Genomic DNA, 22,565 nt, shown 5'->3' on the forward strand with positions numbered 1-22,565 from the left:
TGATTTACTCACACATATTTCATTCTCTCTTTATATTTCACAAGAAAAACCAAATCTTAAAATGTGCAATGTAAATATGAATGTGTACACTTCCTCAAATTGATAAGATTTAGACTATGCAAATTTAAGAATGCAGAAAGAAATACTTATGAAAGAAATGCCAAACCTATGAAAGCTGAGCATATTTCAACTGTTATGACAAGCTCTCCCCTAATCTCTAGCTTCCTACCTGCATCTGCCCTTTGGTTTCCTGGTGCCTTAATCCAAACCCTTACCCCTGAACTGCCTCTCCAACGAGAGTACACCCAGGAAGCCTGGCTTCTTTTTGGGTACACACTCACTGAATTTGCTCCCCCATAACCTCTCCCTGAAGATACAGAGCCCATTAATGTCTCTGTACCCCAAGAATCTCACCACGCTCTCTCTTTGCAACCACCTGCCAGTAACAGAGGCACAACTAAGCTACAATAACCTCACAAAACTAAAAAAGACCTTTAGTCATAGAATTCAACTCCAGTCAAGCTTGTATTTCATGCAGAAAATTCAATCACTATAGAAATAAGGTCAGAGGACATAAGTGAGCCTGACAGCTCACCTCTGGTTTGTTTCGGCTAACTGTAAAGCCATAAGCTAACTATGAATTACTACCTTTATATGATAAAATCCTTTATTTTAGCCTTTGTGCATTTAATAGTCAAATTATCAAAATGAACTCTGAGATTCGCCAAATTTGGTTCTACCTCCAAATATATAATTCTTATAAAAGAAACAAGTTATGATTTGCCCATACCAAATAAATGTCTACTGCAAATGGCAATGTTTTAAGTTTCAATTAATTAGCCTCTTAATGGTTGCTGAAAAACCTTACAGGAAATAAACTCTTGCAATCTAAAATACTAAAAATCAAGTTATTAATGTAAGTTTCTATAGAAATCAGTGTGCTCTATAAAGAACATTTTAATTTTTAATAGTTGATATTTCCTATCTGACAGACCACGTTGTTGATTTTATTTTTTTCACATAGCTGACTTTAAGCCAAAAAAAAAAACCCAACAAAATATAGCAGATGAGAAGTAATATTATTTCTAAAAATGAGGAAACATGGCCCACATGAAGTTATCTTTAAAATGATAACTATTCAGAATCCATCATTTAAAGTAAAGTAATACGATGGAGTAATAAACCATTTATAGGCAAGCAAATTAGCATCATTCTGATAGGTTAAATTCTATACATTTTACTTCTTTTGCATGTCTAGGATTATAGTCTTCTGAGGATTTACTATATCCATAGAAAAATTTAGATTTAGATTTACTATATCCATAAAAAATTAGAAAAAACGTAATGACAAAATTATATAGAAAATTCCATTAAGGTTAAGAGAGGAAAAAAATTTCATTGAGAGTAAACTTCCATTGTTAAGTAGCAAATATAATTCCCATTGAGAAGTATAAGAAAACAAACTAAGGTCAAAATTAAGAAGCTAAATTACATTTAATCACAACTAAAACACTTTTTTTCATATTTAGAACTTACTGTTTATAAGGAGGTTAAGATTAATCTACCTAAAACTATTCCATTGGTTATAGATGTGATACCCTCCCATTTTTTTCATATCCATAAGATAAACACAAAATTGTGTGTTTAGGATGAATTTCTTTGCATCATTACTTTAGTAAGTATAGTATATATTACCATGACATATTTATTATTTTTCTAAGTACTTTAGTATACAAAATTTTAATACATGTAACACTACATAGTAAAACAAAGGAAGTGATGCTCTTTAACAAGAAGAAACACATATCTCACTAGGCCAGATCATATAAAACTTGCATATTAAAATTAACATCGTTTTTTTCTAGGAAGGCAGCATTTTAAAACAAATGAGGGAATATCACATATTTATACATTACAAGAAATATCTCAATGATAAAGACAGGTAATTCTGGTGGTAGAAAGAGAAGGGTTCAAGATTTCTAAAATAAAGAAACCCAGCCAAAAACTACTGGTTCATATTTTAATGTTACCTTTAAAATAGGCATAGGACATTTTAAAATGTCGGCTACCACAATTTTTATTTCAAAATGGATTTATGTAAGCCTTTAGAAACTTACATTTTCAAATGGAAGTGAATTATGTCAACTAATGCTCAAGAGTGACTATAATTACCATATTTGAAAACAGGCTAGTACCTTATCTATATGTTCAAATATTAAGTCCAGATTAGGAAGTGCTTTAAATCTGAACACAGATATGAAATTATGCTTATTGAAAATATATGTGCAAGAAGTCTATACTTACCCATTTATAAAAGTATATTGAAATATAAATCCATGGAAAAACAATAAAGCCATTAACATTTCAGTAAGAATGAAATACAGAACTGAAGTGGGAAATATTTTCCATAAAATGTGTGTGACTGGACACAGATATTATCAAGGCAAAGATCACCACTAACAAAAAATAAAATGTCTACTTGCCTAGTAAAACTTTGGCATCATCCACATCAAAATCTCCATCACCATCAGCATCATAGATTCCTAGTTTTCCTGCAAGAGGGAGGAAAAAATGGATGGGAAGAAAAGGGAAAACAAGTTTGATAAGGTATTACCCCTTATTAGTCCTGACCATCAGCCATAAATATTACCAATCAATGCAGTTCTTTGCTCTCTGAATCCTGAAAAGCAGTGTTAAGTGAAGATCTTACCTAAAAATGATAGATTCAGGAAATGTTTGCCTTACAATCTAAGAAATATAACTGAGATAATATTTTCCTTAAAGTTTTAACAATCTTCTGATTTAATCATTTTAGCTGAATTTATTATGTTGCCAAAAATAATTTCAGTAAAAATTCCAACATAAATAAGAAACATTACTGATTTCTAAGTTACATAAAATGTAATGCTTCTACAGTATAAAGTTCCTCACCACCATCAATACTGAAAATAAAAAGAACACCTACCAAGCCTCAAATAAAGACTAAATATAAATAATTAACGCCAAGTATAAGTACTAAAAATAAGAGCACAATTAATTTTATATTTTACAATAATGATTCATAACAGAAACATCATGAATCAACTTAAAAAAAAAAGACTTTTATATACTGGAAATACAGTATATAAAACTGGCTTCCTGAAATGACAAAGGAAAACTTAGTTATCCCACTTAAAACTTAACTAGCACTGGCCATCTACTATCAAGGAAAAATAAAAAAAAGCTTAAACCAGACCACTTGAGAAGACAGTACTCTCAGAGCCTTTCCTCTTCAAGCAGAGTAAAATGTTATCTTAAGGCTTTATCATCTAGGAACACTGCCATGTTTAGTACTCCAAACGTGAGTCAAACACATTCAATTCCCTAAAAAACATTCTAAAACCAACATCATTTAGAACTCAGCATTGGACAATGGCTGTGAGGAGACATCACATAGAGCAATATTTTAAACAGCATCCACAAATACAGCGTTAGTACTAAAAAATCAGTCTGCAGCACTATTACCATCTCTTTAATAAAACGTAAGTTAAAACACTGCAGGAGAGCAGGCAGAACTTTTGGAGTAGAGTGGCTGTCATCAATCTTTACCCTCCCAGAGCCCTCGTTCTACTTAGGAAAATAGTTAACTAGCTATGTAGAAATCTGGTTTAGAAAGCACACACACACACACATTAAAAATAAAAATAAAAATAAATAATAACGGAGAGATAAGGAAGTTATCATTTCTATGGCTAAGAAAATATAAATAAGCGTTGATCTGCAGGTGGAGGCTATCTACAGCACAGAGCTCAAATAACATTAAAAAGACAGAAAATACCATACTTTCTGACAAACAAAGGGAGAAGTTGGTCCTACCACCTATTTTCTCTGAAGCAGGGGATAACTAAATTAATAGAATAAGGATGAGGTTTTAGAGACTAACACAAGTAGACTTAAAATGCATCTCCAATAGCCTACCTTGAAGTACCTCTGATAAGTTATAACGGAAGTCCTTTGCTTTGGCTGCATGCATGTAAAAACACGAAAATTGTTAACTTGCCCTTAAACGTACAAACATTTTTAATCTCTTCTTTTGTTTAAGAGATGTTCCCTAGCAACATATCACTGTAAGTCAACAAAAGCACAGATCTACTCAGAAGTTTGTCTCCGAACTAAAATTCTTCCATTACTCTATCATCTCTCCTTTAAGTAATAATGAAAAACTGCAACAAATGGCAGATTATCCATAAGCATGTTTTGCCTCCCCCCACGCCATCGAAAGACGGCTATAATCTAACATCTAAAGCAGAAGTACAGAAGGCTTTATGGAAGGGATAGGGTATTCTATGCAACACGGTATATATAGATGAGCATGCATTTTTTTCAGTGACATTGTCCACACTTTCAACTAGATCTTTAATGATCTAGTTGTATGTATGTATTCACAATAGCCAAAAAGTGGAAAGAACTCAAAGGTCCATCACTGATGAATGGATATGCAAAATGTGGTGAGTATCCATTCAATGGAATGTTATTCAGCTATAAAATGGAGTAAGCACTGAACCCTGAAAATAGTATGCTAAATGCAAAACGGCAGACACAAAAGGCCACATACTGTATGATTCCATTTATATGAAATGTCAGGAGTAAGAAAATCATAGACACAGAAATATGTGTTTGCCAGGAGAGGGGAGGAGGGGGTGGTGGAAATATTCTGAATTAGATCATGAGGAATATATTAAAAACCAGTAAACTGTACATCTTCACATATTAACAATATTGAATTTTATGTTATGTAAATTTTATCTCAATTGAAAAAAAGACTTTATGACTTCGGAGTATGACTCCAAAAATGGTAAAGAACCATTAATGTAAAAAGTCATGAAAAACTGCAGTGATTATGGGAAGAGAAAAGGAAAAACAAGGAGAAAGGAAGACAACTATCAGAAATAACATCGCAACCTCCTCAACAGCATACAGACAGCACCTATCCCAACACACACACACACACACACACACACACCCCTATACCACCACCAATACACACATATACACACACACACACACTGATTCATTCCAACAAAGACAATGGGGTGTGCTTCCAAATGCTCTCTAAGGAAGGGTCTAGCAAACTGGGTCCTGATATAAATTCAGTGGCTCATAAATGTTTAAAATTCATAATATAACAAGATGGAATAGAAATGATATAGTACTGCATTTCCTAATAGTTAAGTATTGTTTGATAAAACTTTCCTGTGTGATATACATACAATAAATGCCTATTTTTTATTTTTACTACAGATTATGTTCGAAGAAGTTGAAAAGCCACTACTCCCAGGTAACCCTGATAACACCCCTTTTTGTTTCTACACTGTTGAGAACAACTGAAAGGCTACAGAAATTACCCCCAAAATAGGATAAATCTTTAAGATTACTAAAGGATGTCTTTCATGCTTACAAATTCACATAAGAAACAATACCAAAATTCTTACCTAAAACTTCCTCATAATCAACAAGATCAAACCAGACGACAGCTACTGATGTCCAGACTCCCAGCAATGCAATGACCATAAACCATGTGAAAAATGAACTTCCAGAAAGTCCTCCTTTCCTCCCATTTTTGTGTCCTCCATGCTTTGTCTCTGTTTAAAAACAAAACAGATGAACAATGTCATTATAGAAAAAGACACCTTAGTGAACACCTCTTTTTGCTGAATTATTTCTCCAGTTCCTTGAAAGTACTTACAATGGTAAATCATTTCAAAAATAGTTTTCAAATTCTCAAAACTGTTACATAAAATAAAGATTTTTTTTAAAGATTTTTTTATGTATTCATTTGAGAGAGAGAGCACAAGCAGGGGGAAAGGCAGAGGGAGAGGGAGAAGCAGACTCCCCGCTGAGCTGAGAGCCCGACGTGGGACTTGATCCCAGGACCCGGAGATCATGACCTGAGCCGAAGGCAGATGTCCAAGCATCTGAGCCACCCAGGCGCCCCTACAATAAAGATTTTGAAACAGAAAAGATTCTGCTCAGACTCAACACCACACATATAAAACTCTGACTTAGAAGTAACGAAGAAAAAAAAATACTTATTGGCTAACAATTTTTTAAAAATAAAGGTTAGGGGTGCCTGGGTGGCTCAGTCATTAAGCGTCTGCCTTCAGCTCAGGTCATGATCCCAGGGTCCTGGGATCGAGCCCCGCATCGGGCTCCCTGCTCCACGGGAAGCCTGCTTCTCCCTCTCCCACTCCCCCTGCTTGTGTTCCCTCTCTCGCTATGTCTCTCTCTGTCAAATAAATAAATAAAATCTTAAAAAAATAAATAAAAATAAAAATAAAGGTTGATATCATATGTGTATTATATGTAATATGTATACCTTCCTTCTAAGTTCTTTACATATAACCTCCTCCAAAGTTCAGCGCATATCAACAGCTTCATGAAATCACATAGAAATGTGGCCACATCCTTTTCTTTGACCCATTTAGTTTCTGGAGAATCTTAAAAAGCCTGTTAATGGCCACAGAAAATATCTCCCCAAAAAATGGCTCCATATTCTTAGCCAGAGAGAGACAGAAGAAGAGAATGAGACTACTTATAGGAAAGAGAGGTCAGGGAAGAAGAGAAGCAAAATAGTACAACAATCAGTCCTCCTCCTTTACAAGATCCACTGGGGCCTAAGGAAGCAGGAAAAGGCTCATCATTCACAATCCGTCTCAATGCAGGAAACAGCTGTGGATACTGCAGTCCACTGAGTGTCACTTATTACATTTGCTATTCTTCTGGAAATAGTCTTCTTACAGCCAAAAGCTAAACAAAAATAATGAAAGTCAAGTGATACTGACAGAAAATGGTCAACGCTGTCCTTAAAAGAAAGGACCACTGTATTCAAATTTCTTTTGGAAAGGAACATAATAAATATTATTCAAAGGATATGTCATATTCCCAAATGTCCTCTGAGAAAAGGACAAGTTTATCAAGCAGGTAGGACAGCAGGACACTGTCTTCTCTTTGTTGAGCATGTGCCGTGTACTTCAAAGTGCCCCCACGTGCATGGCGGCATGTGACTCTCACAAAGGTCTGGTCAGTGTATCTCAAGAGGGCGTTTCTGGATGTCTATAAAGAACAATTCTTTATCCAGGGCAACTGTGCCTCACGCTGCAGGGCAGCTGGCATCCCTGGTTTCCTCGGGTCCCGGAGGTAAGTAGCTCCCCGATGATGACAAACAAAAATATACCCAAACTCTTCCCAGTGTCCCCTACAAGGGTGGTACCTGGGTCAGAACCACTGGGGGTAAGGACAGTAATAATCATCCCTGTTTTATAGAAAAAAGATTACGTGGTTTACTCCAAGTCCCCAGCACAAGTTGGATAGAGCTAGGAATTAACCTGACTTCTCTGGTCCTGAGTTCCTTGATCCGTGTGAGTGGGCCAAATTACATGACTTTAACAAAGCTCACTAGCTCTAATCTAGAACTGGCTTTCTCACCCCTAAATCCAACTCTCATTACAGAATACTGGTAGTAGTATCCAGTGCCTCAAATTAAGAATATACTGCCAAATCTTCTGGAAGAAAAAATGAAATGAAATTCTTCTTATTAAAAAGATACACAGTTTTTTAAACAAATCACTAGATCAACTTTTCAAAAGGGGCCATAAAAACTATATCAGTCAGAGTGAGTGTATGTATGTATACACACTCAAATACACACATTTTTTATCTATATAGCCATATTTAAGTCTATAAAAATATGACTAAGACAAATTTCATTCTTAACAAAAAAGTCAATTTCCCTTTCTAATGTTCTTTAAATATTAATAGACCTATCAAAAAGGACCAGATTTATAGTCATAGGGTGAATTCACAAAAGAATACTCACCAAATAACACATGGCCATCTAATCTGTTTCTAATATGATCTATTATTAAAAGTCTCCAAAAAGCTTGCTTTATAAAATCATAATGTTTACATTAAAAAAAATTCTTACTGGGCATAGATTATAAAGTTACATATTAAATCCACTTAAAACAGGCTTCACTGTTTCAATATCTGAACACAGCCATGGGAGGGGGAGACTGGGTAAAAACTCTGGCAATGTTGATGGGGGAAAATGATGATTTCCAATACTTTTGTGTGTCTTAAGCATAAAAATTATAAGAACAATATAGAACATCACTAAAATTTTTAAAAAGTAAAGAAAAAAGTGGGGACGGGAGCACCACAGATTCACTAGCAATGTTATGTGTTTAATTTATTAAAACTTCAGTGAACATGAAGACATTTTTCAATGCTGTACAAAAAAAAATCCCTTATTTCTGGGGCACCTGGTTGGCTCAGTTAAGTGACCAACTCCTGATTTTGGCTCAGGGTTGTGAGATCGAGCCCAGGGTCAGGCTCCACACTCAGCGCAGAGTCTGCCTGAGATTCTCTCCCTCTCCCCCTAACCCTCACACTCGTGCTCGCTCCTTCTCTCTCTCTCTCAAATAAATACATAAATCTTAAAAAAAAAAAAACCTTAATTTTATATAGCATACAAATATATACATACATACCTGTTTATATAGAATACTAATTATAATAAGAAAAATGCCTTCTGGAATATCCATTTACCTCCAAATATGGATTTATAATTTAAAAGGAGCTTGTAATGGAATAGCTAATGAAACAGTTACTTGAATTCAAAGTTCAAGTCTATCTCCATGTCTATTTCTTTCTTAAAGCAGAAATGGAGGAGGAAAATTTCTAAGATTCTCAAAAGGACTCATTTATCTGAGTTAATTCAGCAAATACTCATCTAAGTTACTGACCTGCAACACCAAATATAAGTAAAAGGTACAAAAAGTTTTCTTTAAATTACATAAATTCACGCACCGTAGCAGAGATGGGGGAAGGGGATCAAAACACAGTAAAGAACATACCTTTAACTAGAATCCACTTATATTTGTTTTAAACATGATTCTAACAACTTTGATCAAGTTTCCTAACATACTGCACAAAACTAAAGAATATACTTTAAAGACAACCTCACCTATAGGAGTTCAAGCAACAAAGTGCTGCTGGAAGGAAGGCCTGTAGGAGGTATGAAAACCAGCAGCAAGAGCAAAGAATTTGAAAAAATTAAATGGCAGGGGGTGATCTATGATTGATGCGTGCAGGCAAACCTCGAACTATCCTTAAAATAATCTTAAATTGCCCTTAAAATAATCTTAAGTACAAGGGAATGATGACATTCAGACTGAGTTTGTCATTAAAATATTATTTGGAACTGTTTAAGAATGCAAAAAAGGCATAATAAATCCAGAAATGGTTTTCATTTACAGTATAATTTATCAAACAAATTTATCACCTTAAAAGATTAATGTCAAAAAAAGGGTAAATGTTACTTAGCTAGAATATGAAATTATTAGCAGTATTTTATCCTTCCTTTCTAATGTCAAATAAATTCTTACTCTAGTTTCATTAATCTTATTACTGTTAATATCTACTAATACCACAAAGGAACAAAACGGTAAATTATAGAAAGGAATCTTTCCCAAGACATCTCTGTTACAGGAACTTTCTACTTGACACCAAATAATACTCCCGCGATATGTCACTTTGTAAACATGGTGTACCTAGTCCCAAAGGGCAGATTATTTTCTGTCCAATTAACTGAAAAAAGCATAGTAAGATAAACACTTCAAGAGAGTTTAAAACACCCTAAGCAAACCTGAAATCAGCACTTTGTTCCAAAGTATTCTGGAAGAATGTCTAGCAGTTAACCCTATTTCCTAAGATCAGAATAAACCTAAGAGTCTTCATTTCATTTTCTGACTATTGTTTGACCTGCAGTCCCAGGGATTAGTCAAGAAGATTTTTTTAATGGGGGTTAAGATTATGGTAAGAACTATGTGATTCATTTTTTTCCATGCTGACCCATCAAAAGTAGCGACCTCCAAATCAGAAAACTGTTCTTACATACTATTCAACACAGTGAGCAATGAAATGTGCCTCTCTACAAAATGTGGGCTAGGGACAATAGGTCATTTTATTTATTTGGTTGAGGAAAAAAAAAAATAGAAGATATACCCCAGCACCTGAACAGGAGTCAGTCAATTACTTAACTGGGTTACAACAAACTGAATTACAAATCAACCATGTATGAGTTTTGCTTAGCACTGTGCTGGTAATTTCATATTTATACATAAACCCCACATTTAAAATTAAAAAAAAAAAACACAAAAACTGTCAAGCAACTCCTCAAACTGATTATTTTTTCCATGTTACAAAATGTCACCATTTGGGAGTCAAGAACTGTTAACAGTAGGTCAGAAGTACCAGCTGATTTTACCTCACTACACAGATTATATAATCCTCAGAAAAGAGGAGAAATGTCTTGTAAAAGAACTTAAAGATACATATCTCAAATTCTTCATCATGGCGACATGAGGCACTTTATCAGAATAGTCAAATGACCCATTGTAACCATTTACTCAAAACGATGTTCAAAGTAGGGATACTCATATTCTCTATACTAATAATAGACTCCTTCCAGTGGCCACTTAGGCAGTTGAGAGTTGGAAGCTGTCTTAACACGTCTTTTTTTTTTTTTTTTCTTAAATAAAATTTCAACATAATGAGCAGGGTGGGAAGGCTACAGAAATCTGGGGTCTTGAGATGGTGTTTTGTTTGTGAATATACATGCCACAGCAGAACTGTGGTAGTTTTTACCACTCTAGTAGGGTTATCTAATGTAACAAAAACATATAAATAAAAAGTCCCAATCAAATTGAAAAACAAAACAAAAACATAATGAGCTAATGTAGCTTACTCTCAATTAAGTGGAAAGACAGTCTTACCTTACAAAGTATGGCAAAAACAAACATATACAAGAATATAAATTCAACGCATTGTTAAAGAACACGTGAAGTTAATAATTACACCAAAAAATATATAAATAAATAAAATCCTAGTGTCTTTACTTTGCATTTATTGCCCGCTTCACAAAAATTAGGTCAGTTTCCACATATGGTAAGGCCTGAGTCGAGCTTTGCTTAAACCAATTAAGTGTGCTCGCTAACATAAGACGAGATTCACACAGGCCTTAAATTTCCCATAATTTGAGATCTGAATACACACCATTCTTTAAATTCACTGTAATTGTAAGATCAAAGAAGACCACTTGTACATTTTTCTGAAGGTTGTAAAATGTGGTCTCTGACAGTACAACATACTAAAAGATATTCTAAGTTAAGACACCAAAACACAGATTAAAGACAGATTACTCCATGAGAAATTAAACTACCACGAGTTGATGTCTCCAGCAGTTCAAAATAGAAAATGTAGAAGATGCAGTCGAAGCACTTAGCCAAAAATATTTTTAAGAGTGCACAACTGAAAACAAAGCTAAAATCTGCCAGCTAGATCCTAAACCACTTTTAACCCAAACAATAAAAATGCACCTTTACCTTCAGCCATTTTGGTCTCTTCAATCCATGAATAACATAGATGGAAGAGAAAAATCAGAGCGCTATCAGCAGGTATCAGGCACGCCGAACACCCTTCCCTACTAGAGCTTGGGACTGGCCAACCGCTCCACGGGCAAGGCCTCTAGAACTGAAATTGGACCTGACTGCAAACTCTGCTCACCAGTTATTTTTAGAGGCCTCTTCCTCATGGCCAAAGACTGCTAATCACTCAGGCTGAAATGCTCCCCTAACAATACAACAGCCTTTCTCTCGCCACTTACGGGATTCCTCTCTCAGTGGGTCCTGTCTCCCAACTCCAAACCCTAAAAAAAAAATGAAGCATGCCGGAGAAAAGGAAATGGAACAAATTGTCCTGCCAGTTTTGTTTTCTTGGAATCAGGCTTCAATGGTTTCAGCCCAAGGACCAAATCATTCAAAACTGAAACAAGTCTTGCTGTAACACGTGGCCCTGTGCCCAGGACCCGCTTGATCTGGCCCCTCAGAATCTAATCAAATGCTTACATGAAAAAGACCATGACTTAGTTTGTGTGAGTGAAACAGAATACTAAATAGTAAGAAATTAATTAATGCTCTGGAATTCTGATTCACAGGCATTACCACCCCAAGTCTAATTCCTCCAATAGCAAAAGTAAAAAGAAAGGGAGAGAGAGAGAAAGAAGGAGGGAGAGAGAGCTGAGAATGAAAGCATGGAGGGAGGGAAGGGAGGAGAGGGAAGGGAGGCTGGGAGGGAGGGGACAGGGAAAGAAGAAACCCTTTAGCATGGCAGCAGTGATCTAGGAAACAGGACCTCAGAGAAGGTACTGGAAAGAGAGTGTGCAACTCTATTCTGATTTTTTCCACTTCCCTCCAGCCCCACCTCCAAATCGTCCCTTCTGGGAAATAAAACCAGCCCAATGCCGCTACCATTTATCCACTGATTTAAGATTAGCAGTTCACAGAATGCATCAGAGCTCTGATTAGTGTATTAAATTAATTTAGCACAAATAGTATCCAGAGCAAGGCAGCAGTCTTCCAAAATTGTTTATTATGAGTGTTTAATTTTTTTTGGTCAAATTGAATGCTTCACATGCAAATTAAACATTTAAATGTTCTGAAGAGGAATCAGCAACCTATGGTCCCAATATTTGATTTGGAATAGAGCGAAACAAAGCATCGGGGCCAACTGAACAAAACTGACGAGTGTCTTAGGTGTCCTCTGACCAAGAGCCATTTCCCGCTCCCCTTTCCTTTCCTCAAAGATCTGTCCTGCCGAAGTTAGGGCTTGCTAAAATGTTACACGATAGTGACTCATTTGTTGACAGGGATTTAAGATGACCCGCCATCATGCAAATTTAGTATTTTGGAGGCTTTCTTTTGTTTTGTTGTTTTCAGAGAGAGGGAGAGTGACAAGAGGCCACATCCTGGGGCCACAGGAAACCAAGCCACTACATTCACATGGCAGGGGCGGGGGTAGCCCGTTTCAGACTTAAGGAACCTGGATTCGATTCCTGGCTTCTTCACTAACTTTGATTTGGGGAAGACATCAATTTTGGGGGCCTCAATTTCCTTGCCTTTAAAATGTGTCTTGGCTTTAAACACCTGAACTTTCCTCCCCTGGCCTGAAAGCAGTAAAATGTGTCCATTAATCTTTCCTTGGGCCAATAACAGAATGGTATGACAGGACAAAACAGGAGCCAGAAATAAGGACCGAAGGGAAAAGGGAAGAACGGTTCATAGCTGTGCTGTACGTATATGTTTAAAACTGAATATCCCGTCATCCTGTTTCATGTATGGTTGAGTTCTCAGATTTATAAGTTTTTATACATACTTTCATTGAATAAACATTTAATTAAATGGGGGGAAAATGTGTCTTGGCACAAACCAGGCATGCAAAATAAATGTTCATTGAAGTCATCCATGCAACACATTTCCAATGCACACATCAGGACGCATGCACCAGCCTCCGCATCTCCAATCCCAGCTCTTTTTCAGGATGCCAGCCTGCCACCATGACTGCCCGAGCTGCTGGGGTTCCTTCTCTCCCTTTATGGGCCCGAGCCAAGCCAGCTGCATCCTAAATTACAGGTCTGTGGCCAAGGCTGAACTGAGGCAGGAATCACACCTACTGAATCCGGGTATACCTCATCCCTGAGGCTTTTTTTTTTTTTTTTTAAAGATTTTATTTATTTATTTGACAGAGAGAGAGATAGTGAGAGCAGGAACACAAGCAGGGGGAGTGGGAGAGAGAGAGAAGCAGGCTTCCTGCCGAGCAGAAAGCCCGATGCGGGACTCGATCCCAGGACCCTGGGATCATGACCTGAGCCGAAGGCAGACGCTTAACGACTGAGCCACCCAGGCGCCCATCCCTGAGGCTTTTTAACACGGCTCCGATGATTCCTCAACAAAGCACACACATTTACACAACCTTCTCCTTCACCTTTTACAAATTTTGCAGTTTTTTAATAAAATGCTTTCCCTCCTTAGTATCACAATAATGGCATACCTGTGTATTCTAGATAGGGTGATTAGGATAAATCTGAAATAACATTCAATCCATCACATTCCTTAAGGAAAAAGAAATTCTGAATTGCAAGTAACCACCACTTAACAAGAATAACAACTTATTTTTATGACAGGAAATGTTTATGAAAGGTTTAAAAATAAACTCATGTGCATATTGCGAATCGTGTGTTTAAAACCCTAGCAATGACGGCTAAAGTTATAAATGAACCAGTCCTTGTAATCACTGCTGGGGCTAATAGCAAATTCCCAGGTCCAGGCAAAGACTAAACTTCTAACATGTGCTCTGAGACTATTATTATCAGCCTGATGCCACTGGAGACCACAAGAACCAAGTCTCAAGTCCACTGAGTCCAGGCTCTACCTGCTTCCAAGACCTACCAGGGGAAATCCATCAGACCGCTCATGGGACACACTGACTACTTCCCTCCCTGCGCCCAAGTACATGTCATTGCAGCAGTGGTTCTCACGAGCACACTGGAGTCACCTGGAGGGCTTGGCAAAACACAGATTGCTGGGATGTCTGGGGGGCTCAGTTGGTTAAACGTCTGCCTTTGGCTCAGATCATGATCCCAGGGTCCTGGGATCGAGTCCTGCAACAGGCTCCTTGCTCGGTGGGGAGCCTGCTTCCCCCTCTCCCTCTGCCGCTCCCCCTGCTTGTGCTCACTCTCTCTCTCTCTGACAAATAAATAAAATCTTTAAACACACACACACACAGACTGCTGGCCCACCCCCAGAGTTTCTGAGTCTGTGGGGCCTGAGAATGCATTTCTAACAGGTTCCCAGCGGCTGATTGGATGCAGCTGGTCGCAGGACCGCACATAAAGAGAACCATTGCACTACTCACTGTCCTAGCCATCTCTAATTCTCGGGGTCTGGAGGAGGAGGAAAGGAGTACTTGCTTTTTACCGATTTCCAGACCATCATTTCCTTACCACCTAAAAAAGAAAACAACAAAACCCTGTTCCTCTGAGGCCCATGCCATCCAATTCTACTGCCCTCCCCCCTGCCTTGTCACTGTCATGGACCACACCCAGTGCCCTCTCCCCTCGGTGACGTCTTCACCTCCATCCTAGCCATTACCACGTGACATCAATAGCTATCTGCGTGGCAAATGTGACAAGTTCTCTTACGTTCCTTCATCCCCAGTGATCTTGTTCCCCTCCATCCCCTATCCAACATTCATTCTTATATCCCTATTGTGGATCTTCTTATAAACCCACCCTAATTCGCCTTCCTAATCCTATCTTCATCTTTGTTGAAGTATCTCTAGCTTTCCTGGCACCATCATCCTCACAGATCCTGTAACCCTGCTAAGAAAGCTCTGTTTGCTTGAGCCCATCATGAGAATTGCAGGATATAAGATACCAAAAATATATTTCTTAAACACAAACACACCCCCTTTTCATGTACGTATAGTCTCCAAAGCAAACATGAGCAACTTTTACCACTTGAAACCTAATATTAAATAGCCAGTATTACAGACATAACAAAAGGCAACTCAGCAGACATTGAGTAAAATCTCCTTAAATACACCGCCCCCAGCTAGGGAGCACCACCTCTGTATGTGAAGATTTAGGTTGCACCGAATGTGTGATGCATAGGATAAAAACACCCACTCGGATCATAACCCTCCTATTTTTCCAGCTTGTCGACTCAACAGTTTCTTCTTGGATCCTGGAGTTCTCTTGCTTCTACTTTCTTCTGAACCCTCCTCGCCTCCTGCCTTCACATCTTTCCATATCCATCTTAAGAGTCCACAGTTCATCAGTGAAGTCACTGCCTGACTCACTAAACCCCTCGTCCCTCTACTCCTTCAGTGCATCCATCTGCCGGGAGGTAGTTGTCTCCCCGGATGAACACAATTATTCACCCTCTCCACGACTGGCAGGGCAGCGAGGCACACGGCACACCAAATGAAATTCTGCACAAGACTCAGTGGAGCCAACCCCAACCAGCCCTCAGGGCTGCTTGTCAATCCCGCCCAAGCTCCAGAACACTCACTTTCCCATTCTCCACCAGGGCTATTTCCCACATCTCTGCCCCTAAAGTAGTCTGTTTTCTCATACTCAGAAAATGCCAGAGCCTCTTCCATCACAGAAAACAGAAGCCTCAACAGGAAACTGTCTCGACCCATCACCACCCTCTGTTCCCCAGCATCCATTCTCTGCTCTCCTCCCAATCCCTAGGCTCCCTCCCCCTCCTCATCTTCTCAGTCTCCTGTACCAGCAGCCTCTCTGCCTTCACTACATCTCCGCTCAAGCCCAGAGCTAGTCCCTGTGCTTTCTCCTCCCTGTCACAGAGGACATTCTCAACAGAGCTGTTATTTCACTGCTTTCACTTTCTGATGGCCCATTCACTCCTCACAACCCACAGGCTGCGACTAGCTTCTGCCCCGCGTAGGTACTCTAACGTCGTGCCAATGACTTCCAAGTCACTGAACCCCGTGGAACATTCTCAGTCCTCACCTCACTTGCCCTCCCAGAAGAATCCTCCCTCCTTAAACAGTCTCCTTCCTTGACTTCCCTGCTTCAGAATCATCTGGTATTTCTTCTACTTTTCTGGACTTTCTAATTCTCAATCTCCTCTGCTAGTTCAGTCTCTTCTAGTTAACTTTTAAATGTGGAAATTCCGTATGCCTTGGTCCTATGCCATCTCCCTGGTTGACTTTGAGCCACCCTCCATATGGCTTAAATCCTTCTCTCCTTTGAGGTCCAAACCCACATATCTGTCTACTCAATATCCCATTTGAATACTTGGAAACCCCAAACTCTGCATATACACAATGAACCCACGATCTTTCCCCTCTCCTCTCCAGCCATCCAAATCTCAGAAGCACTTCTGTCAAGCCAGCTGCTTAAACCAAAAACCTGGGATTCACCCTTGACTTCGTTCTCTTCCTCCTTTCCCAAGCACCCACCTCTCAGAGTCTCTCCAACAGGCTGAGGCAAACGGGTTACAACTATGCCAAGATACAAATTCCCCGCAGCCCCTGGGTCATCCTTGTCTATTTACCACAGTATGATGTTTTAAAAATCCATTTCTATGTGCTATGACATAAAAATGGGAAACGGTGTCTCAAATCACCCATATTTCTGCTTCCCCACTGAGATCACCCAAATCCACGCTACCATCATCTCCTAGGTTACTGCAATACTTTAACATGCCTTTATTGCTCCATTCAGCGGCCACAATATTTTTTCTTTTTTTTTTTTAAGATTTACTTATTTTTTTGAGAGAGCGCGAGTATGCATGGGATGGGGGGTGCAGAGGGAGAGGGCGAGAGAGAATCTTAAGCAGACTCCCCTCCGAGCACAGTCTGACGTAGAACTCCATCCCACGACCCTGAGATCATGACCTGAGCCGAAATCAAGAGTTGGATGCTTAACCAACTGAGCCACCCAGGTGCCCCCACAATATTTTTTTTTAATCCGATTGTATCATTACCCTCTAAAAACCCCTGAATGGCTTCACACTATTACGATAAAATAAAAACCTTTGATGTGGTCTACGAGACTCTGTTTGACATGGCCCCAGCCTACCACTCTGGTTTTCATTTTGTATTATTTCCTGTAGCTGTGTATGTTCCAGATACAAAAAAAACTCGCCCTGCTCTGGTCCTGTTGCAGGGTCTCTGCAAAGGCCACGCCCTCTTCCTGAATGTCAACACTGGTGGACCACCGCATATTTGTCCCCAGCCTAGCTATCTCCTGCTTGTTCTGCTTAAATCCCGCCTCTTCAAGGAAGCTTTCTCAAAATACTGTGACAGCATTTTCTTTTTTTGTTGTTTCTCTTTTTTATTATTATTTTATTTTTTTATCATCATAAGTATACTCTTTAATCCCCACTCCCTATTTCCCCCATCCCCCACTCACCTCCCTTCTAGTAACCATCAGTTTGTTCTCTTTAATTGACCGTGTTTCTTGGTTTGCCTCTCTCTCTCTTTTTTCCTTGGCTCGTTTATTTTGTTTCTTAAATACCACATATGAGTGAAATCACATGGTATTTGTCTGTTTTTTTTTTTTAATATTTTATTTATTTATTTGACAGAGAGAGAGAGCAAGAGAGGGGACACAAGCAGGGGGAGTGGGAGAGGGAGAAGCAGCTTCCCGTTGAGCAGGGAGCCCAACTCAGGGCTTGATCCCAGGACCCTGGGATCATGACCTGAGCCGAAGGCAGGTGCTTAATGACTGAGCCACCCAGGCGCCCCTCTCTGACTGGTTTATTTCACTTAGCCTTATACTCTCTAGCTCTATCCATGTTGTTGAAAATGGCAAGATTTCATTCTTTGTTACAACTGAATAATATTCCATTATATACATACACCACTTCTTCTTTATCCATTCATCTACCATTGGACACTTGGGCTGCTTCCATAGTTTGGTATGGTAAATAATGCTGCAATAAACATTGGGGTACATATATCCCTCTGAATTAGTGTTTTGGTATTTTAAGGGTAAATATCTAGTAGTGCGATTACTGGATCATAGGGTAGTTCTATTTTTAGTTTTTTGAGGAACCTCTATACTATTTTCCAGAGTGGCTGCACCAGTTTGCATTCCCACATAGCGCAAGAGGGTTCCTTTTTCTCCATATCCTCACCAACATTTATTGTTTCTTGTGTTTTTTATTTTAGGCATTCTGACAGGTATGACATGGTATCTCATTGTAGTTTTGATTTGCATTTCCCTGATGATGAGTGATGTTGAGCATCTTTCCATGTGTCTGTTGGCCATTTGTACATCCTCTTTGGAGAAATGTCTGTTCATGTCTTCTGCCCATTTTTTAATTGGACTATTTGTTTTTGGGGTATTGAACAGAATCCATTCTTTATATATTTTGGATACTAACCCTTTATCAGGTATGTCATTGGCAAATACCTTCTCCCATTCTGTAGAGTGCCTTTCAGTTCTGTTATTTGCTTCACTATGCAGAAACTTTTTATCTTGATGTAGTCCTAAAAGTTTATTTTTACTTTTATTTCCCTTTCCTCAAGAGACGTATCTAGAAAAATGTTGCTATGGCCCATGTCAGAGAAATTACTGCCTGTTCTCTTTTCAAGGATTTTCATGGTTTCAGATCTCATATTCAGGTCTTTAATCCCTTTTGAGTTTATTTTTGTGTATGCTGAAAGAAAGTGGTCCACTTTCCCCAACACCATTTGTTGAAGAGACTACCTTTTTCCCATTGTATATTCATTCCTGAGAGAGCATCTTCTAATATGTTCTCACAGTAGTATGTACTTCTTCATAGAGTTATTTCACTGGTATGTAGTTCTTAATCTCTTCCTTCCTCCAGAATGCGAGTTTCATAAAGCCAAGGACTGCATCTGCCTTGTTCAGTACCGTACATTTGCCTTACACCTTGTAAGAACTGCACGAACATTTGTTAAATGCATAAACTCCTTCTCAAATTCTTGATATTATATGAGTAATCGATCCTCTTTCTGCTAATACTTGAGAAATAAGGGTGCAAAGTTTAGTCCAACAAATGTCACGTCACTTCAAGTTTCCTCCCATCTTCATGAACTATCTTAAAATTAATTCACAACAGGAAGAGACCTATAAATAGTTAAGAGAAATATTAAGAAAGAAGCCCAGTGTTTACCAAACACTGGTTATGAACCCAAGCTAGTCTATCACCAAGTTTTCATTGCTTTGTGTCAGGTAAATTCCTCACTGATCCATCTTCGGCGACTGACACCTATGTTGAACAGAAGAAGGCCCAAGTTGGAAGGACGCTGCAGCCCCATGCACCTGGCCCCACAGCCAGATGGCTTACACTGCTCTCCTGACTGACCCTGTACAGAAAAGGCCCAAGTGGCTGAGGGAGTGACAAGGGGTATTAGAATTTAGTAAAACAAAATTGAGAAAGTCATTGCCATTTTCACCAGTATAAGTAAGGGAAAGTGAAATATTAGCCTCACCTATCTCTATCAGCCTCCCTTTATTTTTTGGAACCTTTATTACCCTTTGAAGCCCCAGGTTGAGGATCAACTGTCCCAGCGTACACCTATGTTTGTGTTCTGGATTCAGTTGTTCTCTTCCGCAGTGATGAACACAGGTCCATCAACCACCTTATGAATCTGTGATGTACCAAAGCTCCATTGGTGAGATGCTAAAATCATGATATAAATGGTAATGAACTCCAAAAACTCATTCCTCACGCCAGGTCCAATGAGTTAGTGCTTTCAACTTAATTAGTTCTCCCTACAGAGGACTCAAGAAAGAGAAAACACTTGGAGGAAAAAGCACTCCTTGGCTAATTGGTCATATGTATGTGGGTAACAGATATTAGTGGTGGCTAGTTACTATGGAGTTCAAAATCAGACAGTCTACTGCTGAGCTGGGAGTAGCAGAAGGTATAAAGAACACTGAGCTGTAGTGTCTATTCAGAAACTCTGAGGTAGTGAAAAGTTGTTCAAGCAAACAAACAGAAAGTTCTTTTTTCAAAACTAAAAACAATAACATGAAAAAAAGCCTAGTCCCACTCATTTAACTCCCAACTGTGAGGCAATGAGACTAGGTCACAAAGCCAATAGGTCTGACCACAAGTGATTTGCAGCTGTGTTCCCAAAGGCTTTTTGACCTTAACTGCTTTAGACAGCAAAAGATCCAAAGCTATCCTTCCTCACCAGTTTCCACTTTAGGACAAAAGAATTCAACATTTATGATAAAGTGTCCTATACTTGCAAATAGGGAGAGAAGGGGAGGGGTATATAAAAGCCCTAGCACAAAGTATACAGTGGATTCAGGTGTAAATTGCAAAACATATGGATCGTAGAGTCAAATTATTAGAAAATCATAGGCCAAAAAAACAGAAGAGGCAAGGAGGACGCTGCCCCAAAGCAGACCACCTAGAGAGAGCCCTTCCCCCACTTCAGGCCCTCTTGCCTCACTGCTAATAGGAGACAAGAAATTCCGCACTGAAAATGAGATCTGATTTAAACTAAACAGACTAGAATATGCAGAGTGACTGGCATGTTAAGGAAATCGGTCCCAAGGACAGTCAAGAGCCTCTGCCACCTACAGACTAATCTAGTCCACCTAAGCACAATGACTGGAAGAAAATGAAGCTTTCTATCATCGCCCTGTCAGATAAAGACTGATAAATAAAACAGCCCTAAAACGTGGATGCATATATTAGGACAGCCCATGAAAACCTGCCAGTATTTGACCATTCTGCACCACCCCCCAAATGGCTATCTCTTATGCCTCAAAAAACAACATATGAGTATTTTCCCAGTGTTTTATTCTGAAAATTTTCAGACACACAAGAAAGCTAAAAGAATTTTACAAAGAATACCCATATACTGTCACTTCGCTTCTATCATGAACATTTTATTACAATGCTTATGGCGTGTCAATTCATCCCTCCATATCCATCAACTCGTCTATTTTATATGTATATGTCTCAGAATAAACTGTAGACATTGGTTCACTTCCCCTAAGTACTTCAGTTTCTGTATCATAAACTACAGTTTAATATTTCTTTGTCATTTTTAATGTGAAATTTACATGAAAGGAAATGCTCTAATTTTAAGCATACATTCTGAGTTTTCACAAAAATACACACTGTGTAACCCAAATCCCTGTCAAAACATAGAACATTATCACCACTCCTACGTTCTCTCATAGCCCTTTCCAGTCACCTTCCACCCCAACCCCAACCCTAGAGGCAGCCCCTTTGTTTTCCTTTTTTTTTTTCCACTGTAGATGAAAAAATTCTTGAAATTTCTTAAAATGGCATGGCACCGTATGTGCTTGCTTGTGTAAGGCTTCCCTCCCTTAGCTTTATGTTCCTGGGAGCCAAGTACGTTCTATGTAGTAGCAGTTCATTCTCTTCTGTTGCTGGGTAGTATTCCATTTTACAAATATATCAGAGTATATCAGTGTGGCCTTTCTGTTATTGGTAGAAACCTGGACTATTTCCCATTTTGGACTACTACCAACAAAGCCATTAGGAATATTCCTATATAAGACTATTGCTTACATATTAAAAATACATGCCTGTATTTCTGTTGGGTTAAATCAATAGGAATTGCAGGATCAAAGGCCACATGTACATTCAGTATTATGCCAGATCTTTCCCCAAAGTGGCACTGAGAATGTATGAGAGTTCTTTCGTTCTACGATCTTGCCAAAACATTTGGTGTTGTCAGTCTCTTTACTATTGGCCATTCTGGTGAGTAGGCCGTTCGTTGTACCTCACTGTGGTTTAATCTGCATTCTCCTGAGGACCAACGTTTGAGCACTTCCTCGATGTGCTTATCGGCCATTTTTCTTCTCTTGGGAACTGTCTGTTCAAATCTTTTGCCTACTTTTTATATTGCCTTTTTACACTGAATTGTAGGAGTTCCTTGTATTTCCTAGACACCCGTCCTTTAATAGATCTATGTGTTACAAAATTTTCTGCCAGGCTGTGACTTTCCTATTCATTTTCTTAAAGCATCTTTTGATTGGTAAAAGTTTTTAATTTTGATGCTATCAAAATTTTGGTTTTTTTACATATTACCAAACTGGGAAATCTAACTTAATCCTTAACAGGGTTCCATGCTTCACATTCTGAAATGTGACATCTGTTCCAGCACTTGGACCTGGGTCAGTCACCGATAGAAGCTCT

The 22,565-nt window shown here is 38.6% G+C and overlaps 1 protein-coding gene across 2 annotated transcripts in view; it reads right to left on the reverse strand.

The window, feature by feature from the left end:
- Positions 1–11,911, reverse strand: part of ASPH (aspartate beta-hydroxylase) — a 181,941-nt gene extending 170,030 nt beyond the window's left edge. The window contains exons 1-4 of one of the 2 annotated variants that reach the window (XM_032421681.1): positions 11,424–11,741; positions 5,472–5,621; positions 3,958–4,002; positions 2,484–2,552 (exon numbers count right to left, since the gene is read on the reverse strand). In XM_032421681.1, the coding sequence (XP_032277572.1) occupies positions 2,484–2,552; positions 3,958–4,002; positions 5,472–5,621; positions 11,424–11,433 (274 nt within the window). In that variant the 5' untranslated portion in view covers positions 11,434–11,741. Of the gene's footprint in view, positions 1–2,483; positions 2,553–3,957; positions 4,003–5,471; positions 5,622–11,423 lie in introns of both variants that reach the window. The other variant, XM_032421682.1, reaches the window with a different exon arrangement.
- Between the last annotated feature and the right edge of the window lie 10,654 nt (positions 11,912–22,565).

Source organism: Phoca vitulina, unplaced genomic scaffold (assembly GCF_004348235.1).
Source record: "Phoca vitulina isolate PV1807 unplaced genomic scaffold, GSC_HSeal_1.0 scaffold25, whole genome shotgun sequence".
NCBI classification, from domain to species: Eukaryota; Metazoa; Chordata; class Mammalia; order Carnivora; family Phocidae; genus Phoca; species Phoca vitulina.